At 40.9% G+C, this 27,682-nt stretch overlaps 1 protein-coding gene across 1 annotated transcript in view; it reads right to left on the bottom strand.

Moving 5' to 3' along the window:
* The window catches only part of LOC114643296 (NACHT, LRR and PYD domains-containing protein 3-like), a 182,591-nt gene that overhangs the window by 41,233 nt on the left and 113,676 nt on the right, over positions 1–27,682 (bottom strand). The window contains exons 8-9 of the mRNA XM_051921826.1: positions 23,216–23,389; positions 15,925–16,101 (exon numbers count right to left, since the gene is read on the bottom strand). Coding sequence (XP_051777786.1) covers positions 15,925–16,101; positions 23,216–23,389 — 351 coding nt within the window. The remainder of the gene's footprint in view (positions 1–15,924; positions 16,102–23,215; positions 23,390–27,682) is intronic.

Genomic DNA, 27,682 nt, shown 5'->3' with positions numbered 1-27,682 from the left:
AAGCTACAGCTGCAAATTCCAAATCCAAAAAACACGGAGACAGACTCTGGAAGGCTCTGGAAGATGGATGCAGAAGGAATAATATTAGAATCGAAGGTCTACCTGAAAATCATGAAGTCCAAACCCAGTGAAGATTGCAGTTGAACTATTCTCTAAAATAATTGGATAGGACTTTAAATCAGATACCAACATAACAGCATATGCGGATCAAATATCCTTAGACCTAGGTCTTTTATTGTCTGCTTCGAGAGGTTACTATGTAAGCTAGATATGATGGCACTCCTCAGACACAAGCAAGAGATTATATTTGAAAATAACCACATTTGTATTTTCCTTGATTTCTCTCCCGCAACAGCTGCTAAACGTTCAGCCTTCTACAACATTAAACAGCGGTTACGGCAAGCCAAAATCAAATACAGCCTCTTGTATCCTGCCAAACTGAAAGTGGATTTTCAAGGCCAAAACTATGTCTTCTCCAGCAAGGATGAAGCAGAAAAGGAATTAAGAAAGCTGATCCCAACACTATTCTGAAACACAATAGTGAGTCGCATCCTGTCATGGCATGGCAAGGAGATTAAGGAGATATCACCTGCTGTCTAATCCACTTCTAATGATATGGGTACCATAATTATATATCCTTTTCATTACTCAGATGCTTTCTCTTTATGTTTTAATTACAGTTATAGACGTGTGTGTGGAAGAAATTGATTTTTAATTATTTTTAACATTATACCCTTGGTTTATTCTTATAGTTATTATTACATTAGGATTTACTGTGCTTATCCAAGACCACTTTTTTACACCACTCCCTGGGTTTATTATCTTAATACTTTAAGACTGCTGAAGATTATATGCTTATAGTCTGTTAATAATTATATTTTAGGCATATAGTATTTAGACTTTATTGGTAGTAGATATCTCTACTTTTTAATCCTCAAAAGCTGCTGTGTGGGGGCTTGTTTTGTTTTGGACGTGCTCTGTCTCTAGGTATGTCAGAGGAACGGGACTTTGTGAAGTGGGGTTCAGCCTCACGTGGGGAGGCAAAAGGGGAGGGGGATAAGGAGGGGAGAGAAAGAGAGCAGGATATATCTAATCTATACTTTTAATTCTTATAATTATAACTATCAATGTAATAATAGGCTGCATGGTAATAACTCGTGAGGAAATTGGAAATTAAGGTTAAAGCTGTCTCACTTCCAGTTAAGACTATAAAATGGCATCAAAAATTCAGAATCAATATCTCCATGATGGAACAGTTAACTTTGTGAGCTGGAATGTTAAAGGCCTGAATCACGAATTAAAGAGAAAGAAAGTATTCTCTCACCTAACAGGTTTAAACGTTAAAATAATATTTTTACGGGAGACCCACTTACTAAGCAAGAATCAGTTCCGGCTGCAAAAAGACTGGACTGGCCAAATGTTCCATTCTATCTTTATAAAGAAAATTAGAGGTGTGGGAATTCTCATACATAGCACAGTCTCATTTGTAGCATCAGATGTAGTATCTGATCCTGAAGGGAGATATGTGATGGTCATGGGCAACTTATTTAACTGTAAGATGATTTTGATAAATGTTTATGCACCTAATGACGATGATAAGGAATTCATGCAAAATATATTTTCATCCATTCCCAATGTGAATACTCATGAAATTATAATGGCTAGGGACTTTAATTGTGTTTTAAATCCACTCTTAGAAAGGACTCCTGTGACAGGGGGATGACATCTAACACTGCAAAGACAATTACACGGTTTGTAACTGATCACAACTTATCAGACCCCTGGAGGTTTCTAAACCCAAACTCAAGAACATATTCGTTCTACACACCAGTACATCATTGCTACCCAGGAATTGACTATTTTTTATAGATAATAACTTCTAGCCTGCGATTAAATCTTGCAAGTACGATGCTATTGTTATTTCCGACCATGCACCTCTGATCTTGGAGCTAAAATCATTATGCCCCACACACTCACCTCGCAGATGGTATCTTAACCCGCTTCTATTAACAGATGAGAACTGTACAGAATTTATATCCAAACAAATCAGCTTCTTCCTAGAGACAAATACATCCTCAGAGGTTTCTGCAGGAATACTCTGGGAAACTCTAAAGGTCTTCTTAAGAGGACAGATTATTTCATATCTTTCCCACAGGAATAAATTACAAACCAAGAAAGTATTAGAGCTAAGAAGCGAAATTACTAGAATAGATGAAGAACATGCCAGGCGTTCAAGCGAGGCTCTGCATAGGAAAAGACAGGCTCTGCATACAGAGCTCAACCTCTTGACAACTAAAGAAAGTGAACAACTAATTTATGAAGCAAGACATCACTACTATGAACATGGAGAGAAAGCTAATAAGCTTTTAGCTCAACAAATCCACAAGCAAGAAGTTCGCAATGCAATCCCAGGAATCACCAACACAAACGGAGAAGAAATCATTGACCATAAAAATATAATGCACACATTTAGAGACTACTATAAATCCTTATATTCTACTGAGTTTAAAGAAGGCAACACACAATCTAATGCATTTCTGGATACATTTCAGATACCACAAATAGATACTTTTAGTGCTGAGGAACTGGATAAACCTCTGGCGCTATCAGAATTACTAGATGCTATAAAGTCACTTCAATGCGGGAAAGCTAGCACTCAGCTAGCTCCCCTCCTATTAGCAACATTTACAGAAGCTAGAGACAATCAAATTCTACCTCAAACTTTTCGCCAAGTATTAATCACCGTCTTTCCTAAACAAAATAAGGACTTATTACAAAGTGCATCATACAGACCAATTTCACTTCTGAATAATGATGTTAAGATACTCTCAAAAATCATAGCTAGAAGGATGGAGAAAGTGCTGTCCTCGGTAATATCACAAGATCAAACTGGATTTATCAAGGTACGACACTTATCTTCCAATCTCTGACGCCTGTTTAATGTAATATACTCACCAGCAAAGTCAAACACCCCAGAAATATTGTTATCATTGGATGCAGAAAAAGCATTTGACATGATTGAATAGAAACACCTTTTCAATACATTAGAGAAATTTGGGTTTGGCCCGAACATCTGTGCATGGATCAAACTACTGTATACCAATCCAGAAGCTTCAATTTGTATTAACAACATTTGCTCAGACTACTTTAAACTAGAATGTGGTACCAGACAAGGATGCCCCTTGTCACCACTGCTATTTGCAATCACCATTGAACCACTGGCGGTTCACTGTTGAAATGCTTATCAGATAAAGGGGATTATCAGAGAAGGACTGGAACAGAAAATTTCTCTATAAGCAGATGATATGGTACTGTATATATCAGACCCACGAAATACTGTGCCTGCAGTCTTAACAGCACTTAAAGAATTTCAAAAGATCTCTGGTCTCAGAATTAATCTGAATAAAAGTGTACTCTTTCTGGTGAATTCTCAAGCATACAATATCAGATTGGACACCTTTTCTTTTATTATCGCAGATCAGTTTAAATACCTAGGGGTAAATATCACAAGTAAACACAAAGCTCTTTATCAACAAAATTTCCCTGTCTGTATGGAAATAATTAAGCAAGACTTGCATAGATGGTCAACCCTTCATCTCACTCTAGCTGGAAGAATTAACATTGTTAAGATGCATATCCTTCCTAAGCTTCTTTTTTATTTCAAAACATTCCAATATACATTAATAAATAATTTTTTAAGCAATTGGATTCAACAATAACCTCATTTATTTGGAACTCAAAACAACCAGGTTTCCAAAGAACGACCCTACAAAGACCTAAGGCAGAAGGTGGCATGGCTCTACCCAACTTTCAGTTTTATTACTGGGCAGCAAACATACAAGCTATAAAAACCTGGACACAAATAGATGAACAAACATAGGCCTGGTCTGCAATTGAAGTAAAATCCTGCAGTACTTCTTTATATTCCCTACTTTGTGCCCCAATAAATGCAAGTTATCACCAATATACTAATGAGCCAATTGTGCTTCACTCACTCAGGACATGGAACCAATGTAGAAAGCATTTTAAGATGGAGAATCTTTTATCTGTGTCACCTCTGAAAGAGAACCACCTCTTTCAACCCTCACAAACATATCTAGAAAAGATTTGGGATTAAATTGCTTAGAGATCTTTATATAGACAACATCTTTGCATCCTATGAGCAATTACATTCCAAATTTAACTTTCCAGCTACACATTTCTTTCACTGTCTTCAAATTAGGAAATTTGTTAAACAGAACCTGCCTGATTTTCCTCATCTTGCACCCTCCTCCATGCCGGTAAAAATATTGCTCAATTTCGAAGACTTAAACACCATCTCTGCAACATATAAAATTATTTTACAGTCCTTCCCTTTCAATGATCCAAGAGGTCAATGGGAAAAAGATCTCTTAATCAATATATCAGAAAAGGAGTGGAAAATAGCAATGCAGAGAATTCACTCAAGCTCCATATGCGCAAAGCATACAATTATTGTTTAACTCAAATCCCTGATTGCAGACTCAAATTCAATCATCCATCCATTTCCCACACCTGCTTATTCAGATCTGAGTCTCAGGGCAGCGATGAGCGCCCATCACACACCACGTCTGCCTTTCCTTATGAGCTCCACATTCTTATTTACGTATTTTATTCACTTAAAAAGCTTCATCTTAGCTATAATATCCAACATTATTAACACACCTCACCAATTTATATATTACACATCTCATGACCACATCATAGACAAAGCGTTATTGCAACAGGGACCCCTGTGTGTAGAGCGGGTGAGAGGCCTGTGAGAGTGAGTGTTAGTGCAAATACAAAGGAACATGGCCACTGTGAATTAGACAAAAGAGTGCAGATATGCTCAGCGGGTGTGTGACATCAGTGTACAGTCCTCAAAGAAGTGCGAGTGGATACTCAGGGGGCACTTTATTAGACTCGCCAATGTGATACCCTCACCCTTTAACTCTGTGCCAGCTGGAAGTCTCTGAAGGTGTGGATTCAGCAGGATGCCTGAATGACTCTTTATGGTTTCAAGTCAAAGCAGACAAGTTATGAGTCAAGTCTTAAATTTTAAGTCCCAAACAAGTCATAATGTGTTTTACACCAAATGTAATGTTATTTCTTGCATTTTGTAGGAATCATAAATATTTTTGAAACTTTTATTACATTTATTATTACATTTCCAGACTATCAGTCAGTCAGTCAGTCATTATCCGACCTGCTATATCCTAACACAGGTCACAGGGGATCTGCTGGAGCCAATCCCAGCCAGCACAGGGAGCAAGTCAGGAGCAAATCCCCAGGCAGGGCACCAGCCCACCACAGGGCACACACACACCCACACCCACACACACCAAGTACACAATAGGGACAATTTAGAATCGCCAATGCACCTAACCTGCATCACTTTGGACTGTCGGAGGAAACCAGAGCACCCGGAGGAAACCCACACAGACTCAGGGAGAACATCCAAACTCCACGCGGGGAGGATCCGGGACGTGAACCCAGGTCTCCTTAAGGCAAGGCAGCAGTGCTACCACTGCGCCACCATGCCACCCTCCAAACTATCAACCCCATGTTAATACAAGAATAAAGAAAAATGAAGTGCAAATACGCATGTAATGAGAAACAACTATCAGAGTGCCACTCATTGTAACGATACACTCAGTGCAAACAAATTAGCAGGCCTATTTACTTCACATGAAATTAAATAGATTTCTGTTCACAAAGTATGAATATAGCTTGAGCACCAACACACTCAAACAGAAACACAGCCTTAAAAAAAGAAAAAGAAGATAAATCTCTATCTGTATTAACATAAATTAATGTGTAATAAGTCTGACATACACAACACAATATGAAAATAATGAAGTTTAACCTTTGGGGCTTAGATGGGATTTTAGTCCAAACTGCCTAGAGATTTTGCTTATACATAATATGAAAAGGGCTTTGTAAAATGTTATTATATTTATTTTGTAGTGTAATTTAATACAAAATATTAGTTAAAATTAAAATTAACTGTTGATTGCAAAGGGGCTCCTATAAGAGTTAAATGTTCAGAGCCCCAAAAATGTAGGTTCATCACTGATTTTATATTTTTTTGTTGCATTACTTTTATTTAATCTAATTATTATTCTTTACATTTTAATATGGTAAAAGTGTATGTCAGCATGTATTATTACTGTAATTCCTTTTGTGCTATAGTCAATCATTATCTTTATTGACACATTTTCCTCTGGGGACAAATAAAGTTACATCTATCTATCTTCTTCTTCTTTCGGCTGCTCCTGTTAGGGGTTGCCACAGCACATCCTCATTTTCCATATCTTTCTGTCCTCGTCATCTTCCTCTGTTACACCCTGTTGTGATGTGAGATTTTACATATAACTTGATGAATATTTTGTACTGTATATCTTTATTTGTAATTTAGACAAAGCAATGTAATTTAGTGTTTACCCCCCCCCCCCCCCCCCCCTTTTAGGAATGGGTCTGTTTGAATTTTTTGGGGGATGTGTGTTTTAAACCAGTTTGGCAAGTGTTTCTTTGCTAAAGTCATTTCTACCCCCGCAAATGGGCGAAGGTGTACTTTAACATATGGTTTGGTGGCAGGTGTTAAGATGTTCTATTTCCCCCATTGGTCTGAAGTATGGCTGTTTGGAATTGGCTTGGTTCAGAAGCCTTTAAGCACCATGATGTGCTATTGGCTCTCGAGGTTGGACAGAACATCTATAAATCTATGTGTTTAACCTCAGTATCTCTCTCTTACCAACCAACATATGATGAAGAAGCATCTCTCTTGCTAACCTGTGATGATGAAGAGAACACAATGAACAGCACAGCTCAGCAGCCATTTTGAACAGACATGTGGCTGAAAGCTGAGCATCAATGATGCCTTAACTAGAGACATTTAAGTAACTAGAAGACTGTGTGCTACTTGAACTACATATCATCATTTAATCAGGTTGTATGGTTGCCAATATTCAAATGTACTTTGCATTTTGTTATTATTTATGAATATTATCAATAATACTAATACATTGTTTAAACTGTAACTTAACTTCTGCTTGTCTTTTACTACATCCAATTGCCTAAGGTTATAGATATAGAAGGGAAGGTGGGGATAAGTTATATACAATAATACCTTATAAACAGTGGTAAGTCTGTGAGATTAGGCATTCTAAGGCTACATATTAATAATACATTAGGGGAAAGTAGAGCAATATATATTACTCTACCAAGACAAAACATACCCACAACCTACATGTTCTCTCTCTCCACATAAACCTTCTCTTAGGTCTTCCTCCTGCCTTGCAGCCCCATCTCTAATATGCATCTCTTAGTATACCCAGCATCTCTACTCTGCACATGTCCAAACCAATGAAATATCGCCTCTCTGACTTTGTCTCCCAACCGTCCAACTGGAGCTGACCCTGTAATGTACTCATTTCTAATCATGTCCATCCTCATCATGCCCAATGTAAATCTTAGCATCTTTAACTCTGCTACCTCCAGCTCTGTCTCCTGTTTTTTGTCAGTGCCACCATCTCTAACCCATAAAACACAACTGTTCTCACTCTCCTTTCATTTTTACTGGTACCCGTCTTCTGTAGTTCTGTTGTTAACCAGCTATTTCTATCTATTATATAATACCTTTCACATCTATCTATCTATCTATCTATCTATCTATCTATCTATCTATCTATCTATCTATCTATCTATCTATCTATCTATCTATCTATCTATCTATCTATCTATCTATCTATCTATTGTCACACACATGCGAATGGGATAAAGCAGAAGGGCCTAAATGATAGTAATTCCAAGCCAGACCAGGGGGTGGCAGGTTGTGCTGACTGTCTCTCTTGCAGACCATCCACGGGAATTTCTGCAGGGTACTAGTGCCACTGATAATGTCACTTCAGTTTCCAATGCAAATAATGATGTCACGTCCGGTCCTGAAGACGTCACTACCAGGTTTGACCCCAATAATAATGTAATTTTCGGCCCCGATGACGTCACTTCCGGTTCCTGCCCTGATGATGTAATTTCCTTTACTGGCCTTTAAAGCCGCCATCTTACCTCAATAACATCATTGTTCATCTCTGTTCAAATTAACTAATCTTTGCTGCCTTGGAACAATATACTGGTGGCTGCCCCAAACCTTCATGATGTTTGTGACTCATTCTTGTGACAGTGGCATAGTTGGCAGGATTTGTGATTCCGAGAAGAAACTGGGATGGAACCTAAAGTCTAACCAGGTGGGAGAATACTAGGGCCACGTTTCCAGGTGGGGGGTTTGTCCAGTGGTCCGGAGTGACCTGGTACAGGCTCCTCTCCCACAACAACCAAAGGGAGAGTGTGGACGAGACACACAGATGTGGGCTGTTTCCTGGGCTTAAAATGAAAGGGGCTTATTATGTTCTCTTAGAGGAGAGAGCTGAGCCGCCCATTGGGATCAAGATCCCAGATAAATATGGGCTATCCCCAGGCCAGCAGGTAGAAAAATTCAAAACTTGGGAATTCGATCCAAAGAGGTCAATCCAGGAGCAAGCTTTTGCCCTCTGGGAACTGGTGGTACAATGGCAATGGCCATTTGAACTGACCACCTTCCAAATAGTACAGCAGGCAGCCTAGCTTTATATTAAAAAAAGGTTTTCCCAACAATTTTACCCAGCTGGTCTGGGGAGACTTTCACTTCATGGAGGAGCTAATATAGCTCATAGAAACATCCAAGCCAGCCTTGAAATCTGAGAGAGCAGAACGGTCCTTTAGTGGACTCTATAGGGATTATGTCCCACAAATAAGGTCTCTTTCATGTAAACCGGAGCCTGTTCCAAAGTCTCCAGGCTGGTGGGCATGCCACTTACCCGAAAGCAAGGAGGGATGCAGGTGGAGAGAGGGGGAACAGTTATGGGCACTTACAAACACCCTGACTATGACTCATACAGGAGTCATTTTAAATGGCTTCTGAGTCAAAGTACTTCTGCATTCCGGCAGCAACATTTCCATTGTCTCCATATGTACGATCGCGACAATGGTAAAAAATAAAGACCAGTCTTAGATGCATACACAGTGAAACCTGTTATTATAAAACAGCCTTATGTTTCATCAGTTATTGATGATCGCTAAAAAAATTCCCTGTAGCGGTCCTCCCCAAACCACCCTTTCCGGTGATTCTAGGACAGGATTGGTCTGACAATAAATGCGGTTTACTACTAACTACTCCCGATTGCAATATAGGCCTAGCTATAGAAAGGACTAACCTGACTCAAGCTGTCTCCATGCCATGTAACCAGCCGGTGAAGAGAGATCCAGCAGACCAGAAAGTGGATGGGGAGATTCAAGGACTGTCTCAGGCAAGTGCGTCATCTACCAGTGCCACAACGAGCCAGGAGGATTCCCCGCCCCTTAAGGTCAGACCAGATCCCCTCTCAGTTTAGAGAGACACTGGCTTCTGTAAAAAGGGAGCAGTGGAACGATGACTCCCTAAAGTTTGTGAGAAATGCAGTGGTCCTTGTCAATGGCCAATGCACACATCGGCCCATGCCACAGGGTCCTCATTTTGTGATTGAATATGACCTATTATATAGAGGAGCAGAGCATTTTGGGGGGGGCGGACGTTGTTGTTAATCCCACGAACCTACTGGCAGCAGGTCTGTGAACTGGCACATGAACACTTCCTAGGAGGCCATTTGGGCACTGAAAAGACTTTAGAGCAAATTAAGCTCAGATTTTATTGGCCAGGAATTAATGAGGAGGTTCGTCGTTTTTGTGTCTCTTGTCCAGAGTGTCATCCATCCATCCATCCATCCATCCATCCATTTTCCAACCCGCTGAGTCTGAACACAGGGTCACCTGGTGCCAATCCCAGCCAACACAGGGGAAAAAGCAGGAACCAATCCCTGGCAGGGAGCCAACCCACCGCAGGACACACACAAACACACCCACACACCAAGCACACACTAGGGCCAATTTAGAATCGCCAATCCACTTAATCTGCATGTCTTTGGACTGTGGGAGGAAACCCACGCAGACACAGGGAGAACATGCAAACTCCATGCAGGGAGGACCCGGGAAGCGAACCCGGTTATCCTAACTGCGAGGCAGCAGCGCTACCACTGCGCCACCGTGCCGCCCTCCAGAGTGTCAATTATGGCAAATTCCTAAGAAGGTCCGAGCTCCTCTCATTCCCCCTCCCTTGATTGACATTACCTTTGAACAAATTGGGGTTGATATAGTGGGACCCCTAGAGTCCTCAGCCTGAGGACACAAACATATATTAGTCCTCATGGATTATGCTACTCGATATCCAGAGGCTGTTCCCTTGTGCTCAGCCACATCTAAGGCGATTGCATGGGAACTTATAGGGATCTTTACGCGTGTCGGCCCTAAGGAAGTCCCTACAGACCAAGGGACACTTTTCACCTCAGAGATGTTCAAGGAGACGGCCAAGTTACTTAAACTAAAGCATTATCAACCTCAAACCGATGGTCAAGTAGAGAGATTTAATCAGACTCTCAAACAAATGCTCCACAAGGTGGTCAGTGGGGACTGGAGGAACTGGGATCAGATCCTCCTCTTCGTACTTTTTGCCTATAGGGAAGTCCCACAAGCCTCTATGGTGTTCTCTTCTTTTGAATTATTATATGGATGACAACCAATTATTTGGTGAAATAAACCAATCGTCGACCAAGTGAGAGGGTTTATCATGTAAACTTGCTGAAGTCATGGAAGGAAAGGGATCCCAATCCCTTCTCTGCTCTGCCCCGCTCCTTCTTTGCTCAGAACAGTAACCTTAACTTCGGCCCTGAATTAACTGATAGACAGAGATGGGAGCTCAAGTAGCTATTTTGTCCATCCCGGAGGTAATTAGTGAAAAACCTGGAAGGACTTCCCTGATTGTGCATGACATCGTGACAGAACCTGAGGTTATCATTCCAGAACGCCCTTATCAGCTTCCTGAGGCAAAAAAGGCAGAGGTGGAGCTTGAAATCAAACGCATGCTGGAACTAAGAGTTATAGAGGAAAGTTATAGTCCCTGGTCCAGTCCAATAGTATTGGTTAGTAAACCTGACAGGAGTTGGAGATTTTGCAATGACTACCGTTGGCTTAATCAAGACTCCTAATTTGATGCCTATCCAATGCCTTGAGTGGATGACATCCTTGAGAGACTTGGACAGGCAACCACTCTTGACATGATGAAGGGGTACTGGCAGGTTCCTTTAATGGACTCCGCAAAGGTAAAGACTGCATTCAGACAGACGCTGCATTTTGTAACCTGAAGCAGGCCCTTACGGCAGCACCTATATTGAAAGCACCTAATTTTTCACTACCTTTTATACTCCAGATGTACGCTTCGGACACAGGCCTGGGTGCCGTGTGAGCCAAAGCGTCAATGGTATTGAACACCTTGTCATGTACCTTAGCCAGAAGCTGTTGGATAAGGAGACTAAGTATGCGGTGATGGAACGAGAGGCCCTTGTGATTAAATGGGCAATTACTCAGTTGAGGTACTACCTCTTGGGCCGTGAATTTACTATTGTGACGGATCACACACCCCTGTAGTGGATGGCCTTGCACAGAGTCTAATCCGCGGGTCACTAAGTGGTTTCTTGACCTACAACCATACAAGGTTTCCCTTGTTCATCGTAAGGGCACTCTTCATGACAACACCAATGCTCTCTCTCAAGTTCACAACCTCTCGCCAGACCAGGGGGTAGTGTGGTGCGCTGGCTGTCTCTCTCAATCTTTTGCAAACCATCCATGGGAAATCCCACAAGGTACCGGTGCTATCTTACCTCAATAATATCAGTTCTGTTTTGGACTTGAATCTGTGAACATCTCTGTTCAAATTAACTCATTTTTGCGACCATGGAACAATATACGGGTCTGTGACTCATTCTTGTGACACTGTCTGTCTGTCTGTCTGTCTGTCTGTCTGTCTGTCTGTCTGTCTGTCTATCTATCTATCTATCTATCTATCTATCTATCTATCTATCTATCTATCTATCTATCTATCTATCTATCTATCTATCTATCTATCTATCTCCACAAGCTGGATATGCAATTTAAAAGACACTTCAGCAGGAACTGAACCCAAAGCACACTTAGGCCGGGTTTATACTTTACGCAACATGACGCATGCTGCAGTGGATGCTTCTGCTATGCAAGTGTTGTAGTGTTTATACATGCATGCATATTTTACGTAAATCTGGAGGAATCCGCCAGGTGGCAGTGCGAGATATTATCATGGTGAGAACATGTTTGGCTTCTCTGTGTTGTGAATTGCCTAGAACACCCATTAAATTCCGATGACACCTTACTGCAATATCTCTGAAAAGGATGTTTATTGATTAAATCCAGGGATGTGTCCATTCCAGCAAGCAGTGGGCACGAGTGAGAAACAATCCCTGGACGATGCCTCGGCTTATCGCAAGGTGAATACAAGCACACACATACACTAGCGTCATTTTAGCGGCACCAAATCCCTAAATCTGCATATCTTTGGAAGGAAACTTGAGCACACTGAGGAAACTCAGCAGGAAAACATGGAAACTCCAGGCAGGGAATATCAGTGACGTGACTCCCTGCAAGACAGCAGCGCTAATGCTTCGCCACTGTGTCACCCCCATGTGTGTCATTATTAACAGTATTCATTATTTAAACGTAATTACCAATTTATCTGTAAAAGGTAATATACATACTTTAATGCTTTTCATCATGAAAGTGATATCAAGTATAAATCTAAGGATTCTACATGTGCAGAGAGTTGGAATATCATACATTTAATGTACGCAGTGTGGCAATCTATTTCTGGCGATCCGCTGCTGTCAGGAGCAGAGGAAGCCCTAGAAAAAAAGAAGGCACAGAAGATGGTATGTGAGACTTTTAAAATGTATTGTGTTATTACGATTGGGAATATGCAACGGTTGAATATAAAAGCAACACGAATACATCTGTATGTCGGCATTTTGCTTCACCACATCAAACCATTTATCAAACATCGAAGCATGCATACCAATCTCGTAGGATCCACAATGCGGCATTCTGTCACATGTAGATAGTAAACAGAGACTCTGACGTCACATTCCAACTTTTAGCACACTGCGCCCCCCGTCTTTTTGCTGGTACTGCAACTCGCACACGTGTCGCGTTAATTTCTGAGGACCTGCTTAGAAGACGCATCAAATGAACATTGAGAACACATGGCAGCCATGATGCGGGTGCGTACGCGTTCTGAGTGTGAAGTATAAACGATCCCTAAGTGTTCAGAGGGTTTGAGTAACAAGACAGGAATGAGCTCAATAGTGATTCACTAACATGTTCACCAAAACCTCTCCATCTTCTTTTAGCTATCATTTGTCAAAGACAATGGAAAGTTTATTTCATGGACATCAACTGTGCTTTTCAACAGGGTATGACACTGTCTCAGGATCTTTTGTATTCATATATCTACAGAGGCGAAAAGGGAAGGAAGACTATTGAGGCTCAGAAAACGTGTGTGTGGTCCCATAGATGTGCCACTTTACTGGTACAATAAAGTCAAGGAGATCATGCTGAAGATGAGTGGAAATGTGGCACAAGTGGATCTGGAAGTTTTTTTACTGGTTAGATGAAGATGCTACTGTGAATGGAATTCTTTCATGTCATCTTGAAGATTTTATATGGGCAGGTGCACAAAACTTTTCTGTCTCAGTCATTTTATACCTCAAATCAGCTTTCCAGGATGGTCATGAAAGGTATGAGCACAATCTGTACACAGCAAGACAGCTATACAGAGAATCTTCAACCCACTGCCATATAATCTTTGAGAGCCATAAAAAGGGATGCTCCTCTAAGTGTACCTGAACTGGAATAACTTAAGTCCAAAGTACGGCATACTGTCTGGAGTTGCCAAACAAAGCAGACCTGATGTTTTGTTTGATGGCTGCATCTTAGCATCCAGCACAAAACATGTTACTTAGCAAACAATACATGAAGCCAATAAAGTCATTCTGCAAAAACGTCCTTGAGGGTTCAATGTCTGGGAAGACACGAGTCATTGAGATTAGCTGTTTTTGCTAATTCTCTCACTTCGGAATATTCCTGAAAGGTAGCTGAGGTCAGAATTGGAAAGAAAACAGGACACATCATACTATAAAAATTCTAGGATACTGAGATAATGACGCAGGTTTAAATTCCAGCTGTGACTTTGTGGGAAATGGTCATAGCCACCTAACTTGGCATCTTAACGCTGATCATCCAAAATAGGTGTGTCCATTAAATAAAATGGCATTGTGGGAAATCAATAAACTGGAAAGGGTCAGATTTATGGTAACAATATCACAATGAGTTTCATATAGGAGACTAATGTGACTTCCTGAATCCTTCAGTTTCAAACATAAGATGAAATACACAGAAAAAAATATACATTTAGGCAAAATGTGAAAAAAACCAAGAATCCCAGCACTGTGAGCACTTCATATGCTGGACAGGCCGAGTGTGATGCCCAGGTTCCTACATCAATAATCATAAACCAATATGGACAAGATTGGGTTAGGACACCTGACAACAAAGGTAGGTTCAAATTGCATGATTTTTATTCTCAGACAAGGTTCAAATGTCCTGCATTCCTCCACTGGGATGTGAACAAGGAGCTTAAATAGGATTGCTTTTAATTAATGTGCACATCACTCAGATTTACAAGTGTGCTCTGATTCTTTAATTTGTTCAGCGCAGACGTCATGCGAAGTTTGCTGTCAGCTCCATTTATTCATCATATCAGCCGACTAGTCAGCTTGTTCATTAGCAAATTAGTCAATTAGTTAGTCGAGCTTTACTCAGTAACTTTAGTAACTTCTGGGTTTGTGTGTGTCTGTTTGACAGCAGTAAGTTAAACGAGGTTGATTTCTTTTCTCCCCTTTTTGTGCATTGCTATTGACCCCTGACATGTGTCACCACACAGCTTTGTATTTAGCAGTAAAGAGAATCATGCAGTGACCAGAGTGACCAGTGGAGCACAGGACTAGTGTGACAGGTGTCCTTAGTGACGTCAAATTATTCACATCTCCAGTCGACCGTTTCATTGTCTGCTGGCATTGAGGAAAACCCTGACTGACTGAAATGACAAAAGAAGGATTTGTGAGGCAGAGGGTTTGGACCTGTGATGACATCAGTGAAGACCATGTGTGTATAAAAATATCAAAAAGGCGCTATATACTGGATTATTGAGAAAGTCATGTGACAACCTATGCTTATCATGTGGTGAGATTCTTGTTTTAATGTCCCACAAGAGACACAAGTGTGAGTTACAAACACAAGAGGGCGCCACTCCTCACACTGGAGTATCTCACTGACACACCCACTGAGGTCACCTTCCCAGAATCCTCTCAGTGTCTCTGGACGTCTACTGCACATGATGTGTGTGTCCACCTGTTGGTCACTAAGCCCAATGACAGATATATGATAATGTCCTGCGTAGACCTGAAGGTTATGACTTGTTGAATGATGTTCTCCTCCCACTGACTGTGTTTCTCCTCCTGATTCTATTTTAGTGATTTTAACAAACTTTAGTGAGGACATCAGAGGAGTGTAAGGGGGAAAGTGACAGTGGAGGAAAGGAACAAATACGAGATTATAATAAAGAATGGACAGTGTGGGCTTGTGGGACAAGAAATAAAACAATAGTCTGGGCAGAGAGGATGAGGAGAGTGACCAGTGTGGTGGAGGGGCTCAGGGTCAAAATGCTGTCTTTATGAATTGAATTATTAAAGGAAATCTGCAGTTGTGTCACCTCATGTCCATCTGTCTGTCCATAAGGGACACTGCAGTCTGTCCTGATTAAACACAGCGTTTGTGTTGTGGGAGTGGAAAAGTCAGAGCCATAATGTGACAAGAAATAAAATTCATGAGACACACACAGACACACACACACGCACACACTTGTTGTTCACTTACTTCAGTTTCTCTAATTTGCAGTTTTCGCTCCTCAGCCCCTCACACAGCTGATCCACTCCCAGTTCCTCCATGTTTATGTTTTCACTCAGGTTCAGTTCAGTCAGTTGTGAGTGTGGAGCAGAAAGAGCTGAGGAGAGAGCTGAGCAACATCTGGAGGTGAGACAACATTCAGTCAGGCTGTGGAGAAGAAGAGAGAGAAGTGAGGAATTGAGGACAGACAGACAGACAAACAGACAGACAGACAGACAGAAGGACAAACAACACAAAGGTTCAATGGCCACTTGTATTCGGACTTTTCACTGAAGTGCAGTGTGAACACAAGACCACAGCCATTCTTATAAAGTAAGGCACTATATACCTGACAGGGTCTCCTACCTTCACGCTGGACTGACTGGTGCCAAGTCATTCAGACCAACATGTGGACATCAACACTGGATAAGAACGTCACAGACATGAGACTGACGGCGTCCTGCAGTCGTGTGACCAGATGGACTTGTCACAGGTAACCATGGGGTGAGGATGACAAACTGGAATTCTTGTCTGTCATTTACTTCTCAGGACTGGCAGCTCTAGTGGTGACCAGCAGCAGGTCTGTTTGTCTCTGTCTGTGCCCCTGAAGTGTTATGGAGTCTCTGCTTTATTTGTTTTTATTATTTTGGTGATCACTTTTTTGCTGTTGTCCCGATGCGTCTTCTATTCACCTGAGTGATTCAGTACAGCCAGGAGTTCTACTGTGACAGTACCTGCTTAGTGCAGACCCAGACAAGAGCTGCTTCCAGAACTTTCCACTTTGAAGACACAGGATGAGTCTGATGAAAGTGATAAGTGGAGGACACTGAAATCGGTCAGATGTGGATGGGCTCGTCTGAGATAACAGGTAACCCAACACATTCCACTTCGACTGTAATAATGGCGACTGTACAGTCCTTACGTAATCAACTTGATGAATTACAAACTACAGCTTATGATCCATATTACTAACCGAAGGTTGTAAACCGGACGGGCGCAGGGCTCACCGGATGTATGGAATCCCCAAAGGTCCATGCTGTGACAATGCACGCGCCTACAACGCGCTTGCGAAAGGAGTCACGGCTCAAACCAACTGTGACAGGTGCAGGGCGCAGGGCTCACCGGATGTACGGAATCCCCAAAGGTCCATGCTGTGACAATGCACGCGCCTACAACGCGCTTGCGAAAGGAGTCACGGCTCAAACCAACTGTGACAGGTGCAGGGCGCAGGGCTCACCGGATGTACGGAATCCCCAAAGGTCCATGCTGTGACAATGCACGCGCCTACAACGCTCTTGCGAAAGGAGTCACGGCTCAAACTAACTGTGGATGGGCGCAGGGCGCAGGGCTCACCGGATGTATGGAATCCCCAAAGGTCCATGCTGTGACAACGCATGCGCCTACAACGCGCTTGCGAAAGGAGTCACGGCTCAAAAACGAAAGGAGTCACGGCTCATACCAAAGGTCCATGCTGTGACAACGCGCGCGCATACAACGTGCTTGCGAAAGGAGTCACGGCTCAAAAACAAAAGGAGTCACGGCTCTAACCAACTGTGACAACACGTGCGCCTACAACGCGCTTGCGAAAGGAGTCACGGCTCAAACCAACTGTGACAACGCGCGCGCGAAAGGAGTCACGGCTCAAAAACGAAAGGAGTCACGACTCAAGTATCAGAGGGAACAAAAAGTGATTGCCATTCTTGGATTTGCGATTCTTTCAAGAATCGCGGGCTTGCTGGTCAGACAGAATACAGAGAAGCCTGCATTATGCAGACATGGTGTATTCAGTATATAAGTTTAATATGTCACTGTGCTATGTACAAATATTTTAAATTTGCATTTCTTTAATTTCTACTCACATGCACAGCTGAGCCAGATTTAGTACAGAAACCCAGCATTTAGAACTGCAAGGCAGTTTAAGAAAAGACAAGTTAAGGACAACTGCGAAATGGGCAACGTGTACTATTTCTGTGTGTCAAACTCAGTATGAAATTGTTTCCTCTATTTGCCTTGTTTAGAATTGTATTATTCACCTAAGTGGGGGCCTGCACCAGTGATATTTCAGTTCTGATATTAATTGTAGTTTTAGTTTTTTTTTTTATTTTATAAAATGAATTTTTATTTTTATTTTGTTGCAGTTTTCAGTGGAGACAACAATTTTTAATTTTATTTAGTTTTGGCTTTTTTACATAATATTTTTTTTTACTCTGTATGTAAAGTGACCTTGGGCTTGTGAATTGCACTCAATAAATGTAACTGTTAAGCTTTAAACAAGCATGCATTTCGAGAGATTTGTTCATGCTGCAACGATGTCCACTGCAGATAGCCACACAGTGAAAATATTCGCTTGACGAGCAGTGAGGTTCATGGCTGGTCAGGCACTGACTCACTCCTTCTGAGTCAGAGTTACAAATATATGAACCCCAAAGAGTAGCTTATTGACTATTCAATTGGCACATTGACTACTGGTTATGTTTCATATGTCATCAGCATACTTTACACTCACATCGATAAGGCACATATTTGGCTAAGAAAGAACGTGGCATTTATAGCAGTGAGAGAGCAGAGAGAGTGCATTTGCTCCTCACCCTCCATATGTTCTAAATTTACCATTGAAATTCCACAATTCATACTCATTCAATACAAATGAAAGTATAGAGTGGTATACAAAAAAAGGATTTCAATTTTGACCCTAATTGAAATATTTAGATGTTTTTAAAAGCTTTTAATTCTGATGCTTTAATCAATTTTAATACAGACTGTTCAACAAAAGAATATTTTATTTAAGGTCAAAATTTAGTTTTTAAATATTGGATTGTTTTTTTCTTAGTCTGATCCCATTTTTTTATAAAATTGAAAACCGTTTATGATCTTACCTTTATTTGTAAATGAAGTCCATGCGCCTAACCTTCTCCAGGAAAATCTCTGTCACTTTCTTGTAAAAGTCCTCCTTATTTTCCTTTAGTTTTTAAAATTCTTAATCTTCCATTTTGGCAGTCAGTCGGAACAAAAAATAAAAATAAACGGCCTGCTGCAGTGCACTTGACTTTCTGATATCACTAACTTATCAGCGCCTCTGCGTAGAAGAACAGCAGCAACAAGCACCTGTTGGGCTCACATGCACCCCCTTCAGGGCGGCACGATACTGTCTGCCTCACCTTGTACCTTTTCACTGTGGTTTTATGTCCGATCAGCAAGACTAAATATGTCACACCCATTCATTAAAGATATTAGTGAGACTGTGGAAAGTCAGGGTGTGTAATAAATGTGTATGCAAACATTATATTGGCAACATACAGAGAGACAGTGACAGGCACGCGATAATTGCAGGCATCAACCAAGGTGAGGTGATTCTCATTGCTGACGTACCTCGTGTTTCTCCCCTGTATTTGATCAGGACATGCACAAATTCATAGATTTTGACTATAAAAATTATCAAAATTTTTGGAATCACACAGACAACAAATTTATAGCATACACTAGAGGACAAATTTATTTTATGTTATCATTATTAGTTTTTTTACTTTTCATGATGACAGTTGAGACTGTATGAAGTGCAGTCAAGGTGCCAGAAAAGTTCTGGCCTATCACTACTGATCCAGCTGGTCCTGCACTGAAACTCTGAGACTCTTTTCTTCTTTTCACACACTACATTTGCTTTTATTATCATTTATGCTGTGATTAATGTATTTCCACATCACTAATTTCTCGCTTTCTACCTGCAAACATCTGTGCAAAAATCGCCTTCGTCAACCACACGTGCTTACTACTTCAACCCGACGAGCCAACAAACAAATAACGGTCCTTTACGGTAGTTGATCCAAGTGACTATAGAAAGCCCAAGTTACAAGAAAACCACATAGTGAACAGTGCAACATAAGTGAATGCTCAGAGCGACCTACAATCAAACCCTTTGCATGACTGAACCAGACTGAACGAAAATGCAATTTCTGTTTTTTTTTTGTTTTTTACTAAATTTTTGTTCTCATTTTAGTTCGTTCACATATCAATATTTTTTTGTTTTATTTAGTTTTAGTTTCTCTGTTTGCATTAATTTCAGTTCTCGTTCTTGTAAAATGAAAAACTATATTTTAAGTTCTAGTTTCATTTTCGTTATGAAAATATCTCTGGCCTGCACATGGAGAAATAGTATAAAACCTTGGAATATTGCCCAGCACACGGATGGATGGGAGATAATGTCATCTGATCTGGAAAATCCTTCCAATGCAGCGATGAAAATGGCAGACTGTATACATCAGGCCAACACTTCTGTGATGGTCTTGTCATGGCTTCCTCGTCTGCTATGCAGTGTAAACCATCATTAAAGAAAGCTAAGGGAGGGTATCACCTTTTTATATTATATCTATACAGGTTCAGGTTATGTAACATGCCACAATTACAAAATAACTTATTCCAACAAGGGAGCTAGTGCCCCCTGCTGGATACATGTAGCTCTCTGAGTCCTTTATTGTTACAGACTTCATCACTGAGATGCCATCGTCACAGGTAAAGGGCCCGGTGGCGTCTGCCGTCTGTATATTAATGGTGGTCACAATCAGTAACAATCAGTAAAGCAGTGAGCTCTACAGACATTGAGCTGCTCATCATGTCACTCAGACTATTCTACTCGTCCAGAGAATTTCCACAAATATTTGTCACCATTGTGTGTATTCATCGATGTCAACAGAGACGATTATCACAGCTTTAGTCGACACGCTGAAAGTGAACACTCAGATCAAAGCATCAGAAGCCTAACCTTTGTCACCAGGCCTTAAACAAAGGCACCAAAAGCACAAAGATATTTTCTGATTTGCACTTTGTTTGTAATTCTGCAACACTCTTGTGAAATACTCCTCACTATTTCTTTCATTCAACACGTTGTTTAGGAATTTAAAAGTCCACAAGAAGACAATGAAGCTCTGGAGTGAAGATTCAATCAAAATTCTCCAAGGCTGCTTTCATTGTCCACACTGAGATCTTTTGATGGACTCCTGCACTGATTTAGTTGAGCTTTGTGATGTGATCAGCAGCTCTGTTTCTGTTTGTGAAGACGTCCTGATCTCAGCTAAATGTGTGAAGGTCTATCTGATCAACACATCCTGGCTCATCAAATCTATAATGTCATTATTATAGCAAAAGAAAAAGTGTCTTTAGACGAGGAAATACTAATGAGGCATGAGCTTCTCAAAGGGATTTAAAACTTGACATTAAAAAGATAAAGTTGATCATAAGGATAAAACTGAACAGAATTTGTCAAAACAAAATTTGAGATCGATGTGGTCAGACATTAAATCATTACCTGGACATCATCAGTCAAAAAATAAAAACCACGTAAGGGTTTGTGGTTTAAACTGCTGCTCTGATTGAGCTAACGGGTTTAATGAATACAACTGGAGATGTGAGAAGTTTGATTTGAGTGAGCGAGGACTCGGCTTTAAGAAGATGGTTTCAGATAACGGAGAGAGATGTTTATGTTCAGAAGGACGTAGAGAACACTTTTAGAAAATTAAAACCAAATAAAAGTCCTGGAGCAGACCATGTTAGTGGTGGGCTCTTGAGAACTTTTGCTGAGCAGCTCAGCTCCATTTTTATTTTATTTTCAAAGTTATCATGAAAACAGCAGATGCTCACAAAGGTATGGAAAAAGGTGACAGGAATATCAGTAGATAAAAACAAAAACCCTAAAAACCTGAAAGACTTCAAACCAGTGGCTCTGACATCACTGGCTATGAAAACATTTGATAAACTGCTAAAGAGGAACATTGAGAGAAAACACTGAGTTATGAGATCCATTTCATTTTGACTACCAGTCTACTAGAGGGGGACAGAGGACGCCAAGTGCAAATTCTATGCAGAACACATTTAGGGGACATGGAAATGAGCTAAAGGACAAATCAACATCAGTCGGTAAATACATGACACAAGCAGAATTTAATATTCAGCCATATGTGGATGAAGGCCTGGTGTGAACAAGAAGGTTTCATTTTTATCCTCCACTGAATTCCTTTCAACAAAAACATTTAATTTATAAACGAGATGGACCACATCTATAAGAGAAAGGGACAAACATTCTAGGAGTGAAAATCTTCTGCAAATTAACCTTGCCGAGGAGCTCCCATAATAGTTCAAGCTACACAGCCCTAAAAATATAGGGTAGTCACTGATTATATATGCTTTTTTGTGGTTTTAGTTTTATTTTATCCAATAATTACTGTTTACATTTTGATATGCTAGAAGTGTGTGTTAGCATGTAACATTTTCACTGGATTATCTCACTGACACTCCCACTGAGGTCACCTTCCCAGAATCCTCTCAGTGTCTCTGGTCGTCTACTGCACATGATGTGTGTGTCCACCTGTCGGTCACTAAGCCCACTGACAGATATATGTCGATGTCCTGTGTAGACCTGGGGGTCATGTCTTGTAGAATGATGTCGGCCTGTTCAGTCCACTTGGCTATAATGGCGGTCTCTTCTTGTGTCTCCCACCTTACTGTCCACACTGCCTTCAGTCCTAATCCTCTCCTCCCTGTCACCTTCTCTTTCTGTGTGTGGCTGGCTGGTCATTTCTACTGCTGCTGTCCACCTTTCCTCCTGTTCCTCTGTCTGTCCTCCTCTGTCTCCTTCTCCTTATCCTCTGCCTTGTCCTCCTCTTTTATTTGTCCTTTTCTTCATGCTGTTCATCTCCTTCTCTTGTCTCTCCTTATCTTTGTTATTCTATTCTCTTTGTTCCTATCTGTCACTCCAGTCCAGCTCTATCTGTCCACTCCTCTTTGTATTCTGTCACTTTAGTCGTCTCTTCTCCTCACACTGACTGTGTTCCTCCTCCTGATTCTATTTTAGTGATTTTTAACAAACTTTAGTGAGGACATCAGGGGAGTGTAAGGGGGAAAGTGACAATGGAGGACAGGAACAAGTACGAGATTAAAATAAAGAATGGACAGCATGGGATTGTGGGACAAGAAATAAAACAACAGTCTGGACAGAGAGGATGAGGAGAGTGACCAGTGTGGTGGAGGGGCTCAGGGTCACAATGCTGTCTTTATGAATTGAATTATTAAAAGGAAATCTGCAGTTGTGTCACCTCACGTCCATCTCTCTGTCCACAAGGGACACTGCAGTCTGTCCTGATTAAACACAGCATTTGTGTTGTGGGAGTGGAAAAGTCAGAGCCATAATGTGACAGGAAATAAAATTAATGAGGCACACACAGACACAGACACACACACAGACACACACACACACAGACACACACACACACATACACACATGTCGTTCACTTACTTCAGTTTCTTTAATTTGCAGTTTTCACGCCTCAGCCCCTCACACAGCTGATCCACTCCTGAATCCTTCATGATGTTTCTGCTCAAGTTCAGTTCAGTCAGTCGTGAGTGTGGAGCAGAAAGAGCTGAGGAGAGAGCTGAGCAACATCTGGAGGAGACACCACAAACAGACAGGCTGTGGAGAAGAAGAGAGAGAAGTGAGGACACAAGGGCCGACAGACAGACAGACAGACAGACAGACAGACAGACAGACAGACAGACAGACAGGCAGGCAGGCAGGCAGGCAGGCAGGCAGGCAGGCAGGCAGGCAGGCAGGCAGACAGACAAAAGGACAAACAACACAAAGGTTCAATGGCCACTTGTATTCGGACTTTTCACTGAAGTGCAGTGTGAACACGAGACCACTGCTGTTCTTATAAAGTAAGGCGCTATATACCTGACAGGGTCTCCTGCCTTCACGCTGGACTGACTGGTGCCAAGTCATTCAGACTGACATGTGGACATCAACACTGGATAAGAACGTCACAGACATGAGACTGACGGCATCCTGCACTCATGTGACCAGATGGACTTGTCACAGGTGACCACGGGATGAGTATGACAAACTGGAATTCTTGTCTGTCATTTACCACTCAGGACTGGCAGCTCTAGTGGTGACCAGCAGCAGGTCTGTTTGTCTCTGTCTGTGTCCCTGAAGTGTTATGGAATGTCTGCTTTTATTTGTTTTTATTATTTTGATGATACTTTTTCCCTTTTCTTGCTGTCGTCCCGATGTGTCTTCTATTCACCTGAGTGATTCAGTACAAACAGGAGTTTTTACTGTGATGGTACCTGCCGAGTGCAGACACAGACCAGAGCTGATTCCAGAACTTTCCTCTTTGAAGAGACAGGATGAGTCTGATGAAGGTGAGAAGCGGAGGACACTGAAATCGGTCAGATGTGGAGGGGCTCGTTTGAGGTAACAGGTAACCCAACACATTCCACTTGGACTGTAATAATGACGACTGTGCAGAACTTACGTAATCAACTTGATGAATTTTCAAACTAAAGCTGGTGTTCAGACAGAATACAGAGAAGCCTGCATTATGGAGACGTGGCTCTCTGAGTCCATCAGTGTCATGGAGCTCATCATTGAGACGTCATCGTCACAGGTAAAGGGCCCGGTGGTGTCTGCCCATCTGTATATAAGTGGGGGTCTCAATCAGTAACAGTCAGAAAAGCAGTGAGCTCTGCGGACATTGAGCTGCTCAGCGTGTCACTCAGACCACTCTACTCGTCCAGAAAATTTCTACAAATATTTGTCACAGTTGTTTGTATTCATCCTAAGGTTCACCCATCGATGTCAACAGAGACGATTACACTGCACAACAAAGTTTTTGCTTCTTGAACACTGTTGGGTGTTTCTTATAGGTTTTTGGGTGCTGATCACAAATATCACATCAAAATTTACCCATTACGTACCGTTTCAGTTTTGTCATGATTTTTTCTTATATTTGTATCCAAACATTTTCGCTCCCGTAAGTGACATATAAACAACGGTTTGTGTAGCCTGGGAATGTCTAGGTACATACACCGATCCTGCTCATTTGGATAATAACAATAGTCAGTGTGTACAGTATGTATAGTATCAGTATAGTAAAGTATAGTATCTGTAACAATATAACAGTAAGTAAGCTTGATGCTATAGACGTTTTGGTGTCGGGTGATAAGTCTCGTCAATGTCGTAACAGCCGTGATACATTCAGCTATATCTGTGGCGAATATACACTTGCGCCTCAGAGACGTTGGATGACTGCTCTTGTGAAGAAAGCTTATCATTTGTATTTCGGCTGCAAAATTAGTGATCAAGACAAGGAATGGGCGCCTCACATTTTCTGTGCAACATGTGCTGTCAGTCTGAGAGCCTGGCTGAGAGGCACTCGAAAGACGATGCTGTTTGCTGTTCCAACGATATGGAGAGAACAGAAAGACCATGTGACAAACTGTTACTTCTTTTTGACTAATATGTCTGGTTTCTCTGCCAAAAACATGAAGTTAATTGAATATCCTAATCTGCGTTCAGCAATGAGACCCATACCACATGACAACAGTCTTCCAATTCTGAAACCACCAGAAGATTGGACCTTAGACAAACCAGATGAAGAAACTGCAATGCAAGGTAATGACAGTGACATTGACCCGGATTTTGAACCATGCTCATCAGGTGATCCACATCTATTTATATTTTTATTTTATTAATTTTCATTGTAATCATTCCATACAAACAGATCAATTTATAACCCAACAAATTTGAAAACAAATCAAACCCCACCCCTGAGAAGGAGAGCTTAGCTAAAGGAAAATTTCTTTAAGCTTTTTAATAAGGCAACATTAGACAAAAGAAGGGGAGAAGTAAATATCTATATAAATAAGAGATGGAGAAGGGAGTTAAATGCAATAATAGTTATTTCTCTTATTCTAAAATAATATTGATTAAATCCTGCCATGTTTTGAAAAAATTTTGTACAGATCCTCTAACTGAAAATTTGATTTTTTCCAATTTCAAATAATATAAAACATTGGTTTCCCACTGACTTATAAGAGGAGAATTAGGATTCTTCCAATTTAACAAAATAAGTCTGCGTGCCAAGAGTGTAGTGAATGCAATCACCGTTTGCTTGTCCTTCTCCAATTCCAGTCCATCTGGAAGGACACCAAACACAGCTGTTAGTGGGTTAGGAGGGATTGTGACACTAAGGCTGTCTGAGAGGCACTTAAAAATTTTTGTCCAAAATGATGTTAGGTTTTGGTGCAGGCCCAGAACATGTGACCCAGTGAGGCAGGAGCTTGGTTGCAGCGCTCGCAGGTTGGATCCTGGCCTGGAAACATTTTGGACAGTTTTAAGCGAGACAGATGAGCTCGATATATAATTTTTAGTTGAATAATTCTATGCTTTGTGCATATAGAACTCAAGTGAATTCTCTGCTTTGCTACCTTCCACTCCTTTTCTGATATATTGATTAAGAGATCTTCTTCCCAATGTCCTCTTGGATCTTTGAAAGGTAGGGACTCTAATAAGATTTTATATATTGCGGAAATAGTGTTTGTTTCCTCGGAATTGAGCAGTATTTTTTCCAGCATTGTGGAGGGTGCAAGGTGGGGGAAATCGGGAAATTTCTGTTTAACAAAATTTCTAATTTGAAGATAGTAAAAGAAATGTGTAGCTGGGAGGTTAAATTTTGAACGTAATTGTTCAAAAGATGTAAATATGTTGTCTATATAAAGATCTCTGAGCATTTTAATCCCAAAACTTTTCCAGGTATTAAAAACTGGATATACTTGCGAAGGTTGAAAGAGGTGGTTCCCTTGCAGAGGTTCCACTGATAAAAGATTTTCCATCTTAAAATGCTTCCTAATTTGGTTCCATATTCTGAGTGAGTAAAGCACAATTGGGTTATTAGTATATTTGCGATAACTTTCATTTATTGAAGAGCAGAGCAGGGAATATAAAGAAGTACTACAGGATTTTACTTCTATTGCAGACCAAGCCTGTGTATGTGCATTTATTTGTGTCCAGGTTTTTATGGCTTGTATGTTTGCTGCCCAGTAATAAAACTGAAAATTAGGTAAAGCCATGCCACCTTCTGCCTGAGGTCTTTGTAGGGTCGCTCTTCGGATACGTGGGTGTTTTGAGTTCCAAATGAATGAGGTTATTATTGAATCTAACTGTTTAAAAAACGATTTATTGATATATATTGAAATGTTTGAAATAAAAAGAGAAGTTTAGGAAGGATATTCATCTTAAAAATGTTAATTCTTCCGGCTAGAGTGAGATGAAGGGTTGACCATCTATGCAAGTCTTGCTTAATTTTTTCCATACAGACGCCAAAATTTTGTTGATAAAGAGCTTTATGTTTACTTGTGATATTTACCCCTAGGTATTTAAACTGATCTGCTATGGTAAAAGGTAGGGTGTCTAATTTAATATTATATGCTTGTGAGTTCACTGGAAAGAGTATACTTTTATTCAGATTAATTCTAAGACCAGATATCTTTTGAAATTCTGTTAGTGCTGTTAAAACAGCAGGGACAGTGTTTTCTGGGTCCGATATATATAAGACCATATCATCTGCATATAGAGAAATTTTCTGTTCCAGTCCTTCTCTGACAATCCCCTTTATCTGATAAGAATTTCGGCAGTGAACCGCCAGTGGTTCAATAGCGATTGCAAACAACAGTGGCGACAAGGGACATCCTTGTCTGGTGCCACGTTCTAGTTTAAAGTAGTCTGAGCAAATTTTATTAATACAAACTGAAGCTTCGACATTATTAGTGAAAAAAAAATAGATTTTATTGCACTAAGTGAAACGTGGCTTAGCTCAGATGGCGCAGCTGTTTTAATCGAATCTGCGCCTCCGGATTACAGTTTTACTCGTGCTGATCGCCAAGGAAAGAGAGGTGGAGGGCTAGCAAACATTTACTCTAGCCG

The sequence above is a fragment of the Erpetoichthys calabaricus genome (assembly GCF_900747795.2).
Source record: "Erpetoichthys calabaricus chromosome 1 unlocalized genomic scaffold, fErpCal1.3 SUPER_1_unloc_26, whole genome shotgun sequence".
NCBI classification, from domain to species: domain Eukaryota; kingdom Metazoa; phylum Chordata; class Cladistia; order Polypteriformes; family Polypteridae; genus Erpetoichthys; species Erpetoichthys calabaricus.
The sequence above is the reverse complement of the archived record's forward strand: the minus strand, read 5'-3'. Positions and strand labels throughout refer to the sequence as shown.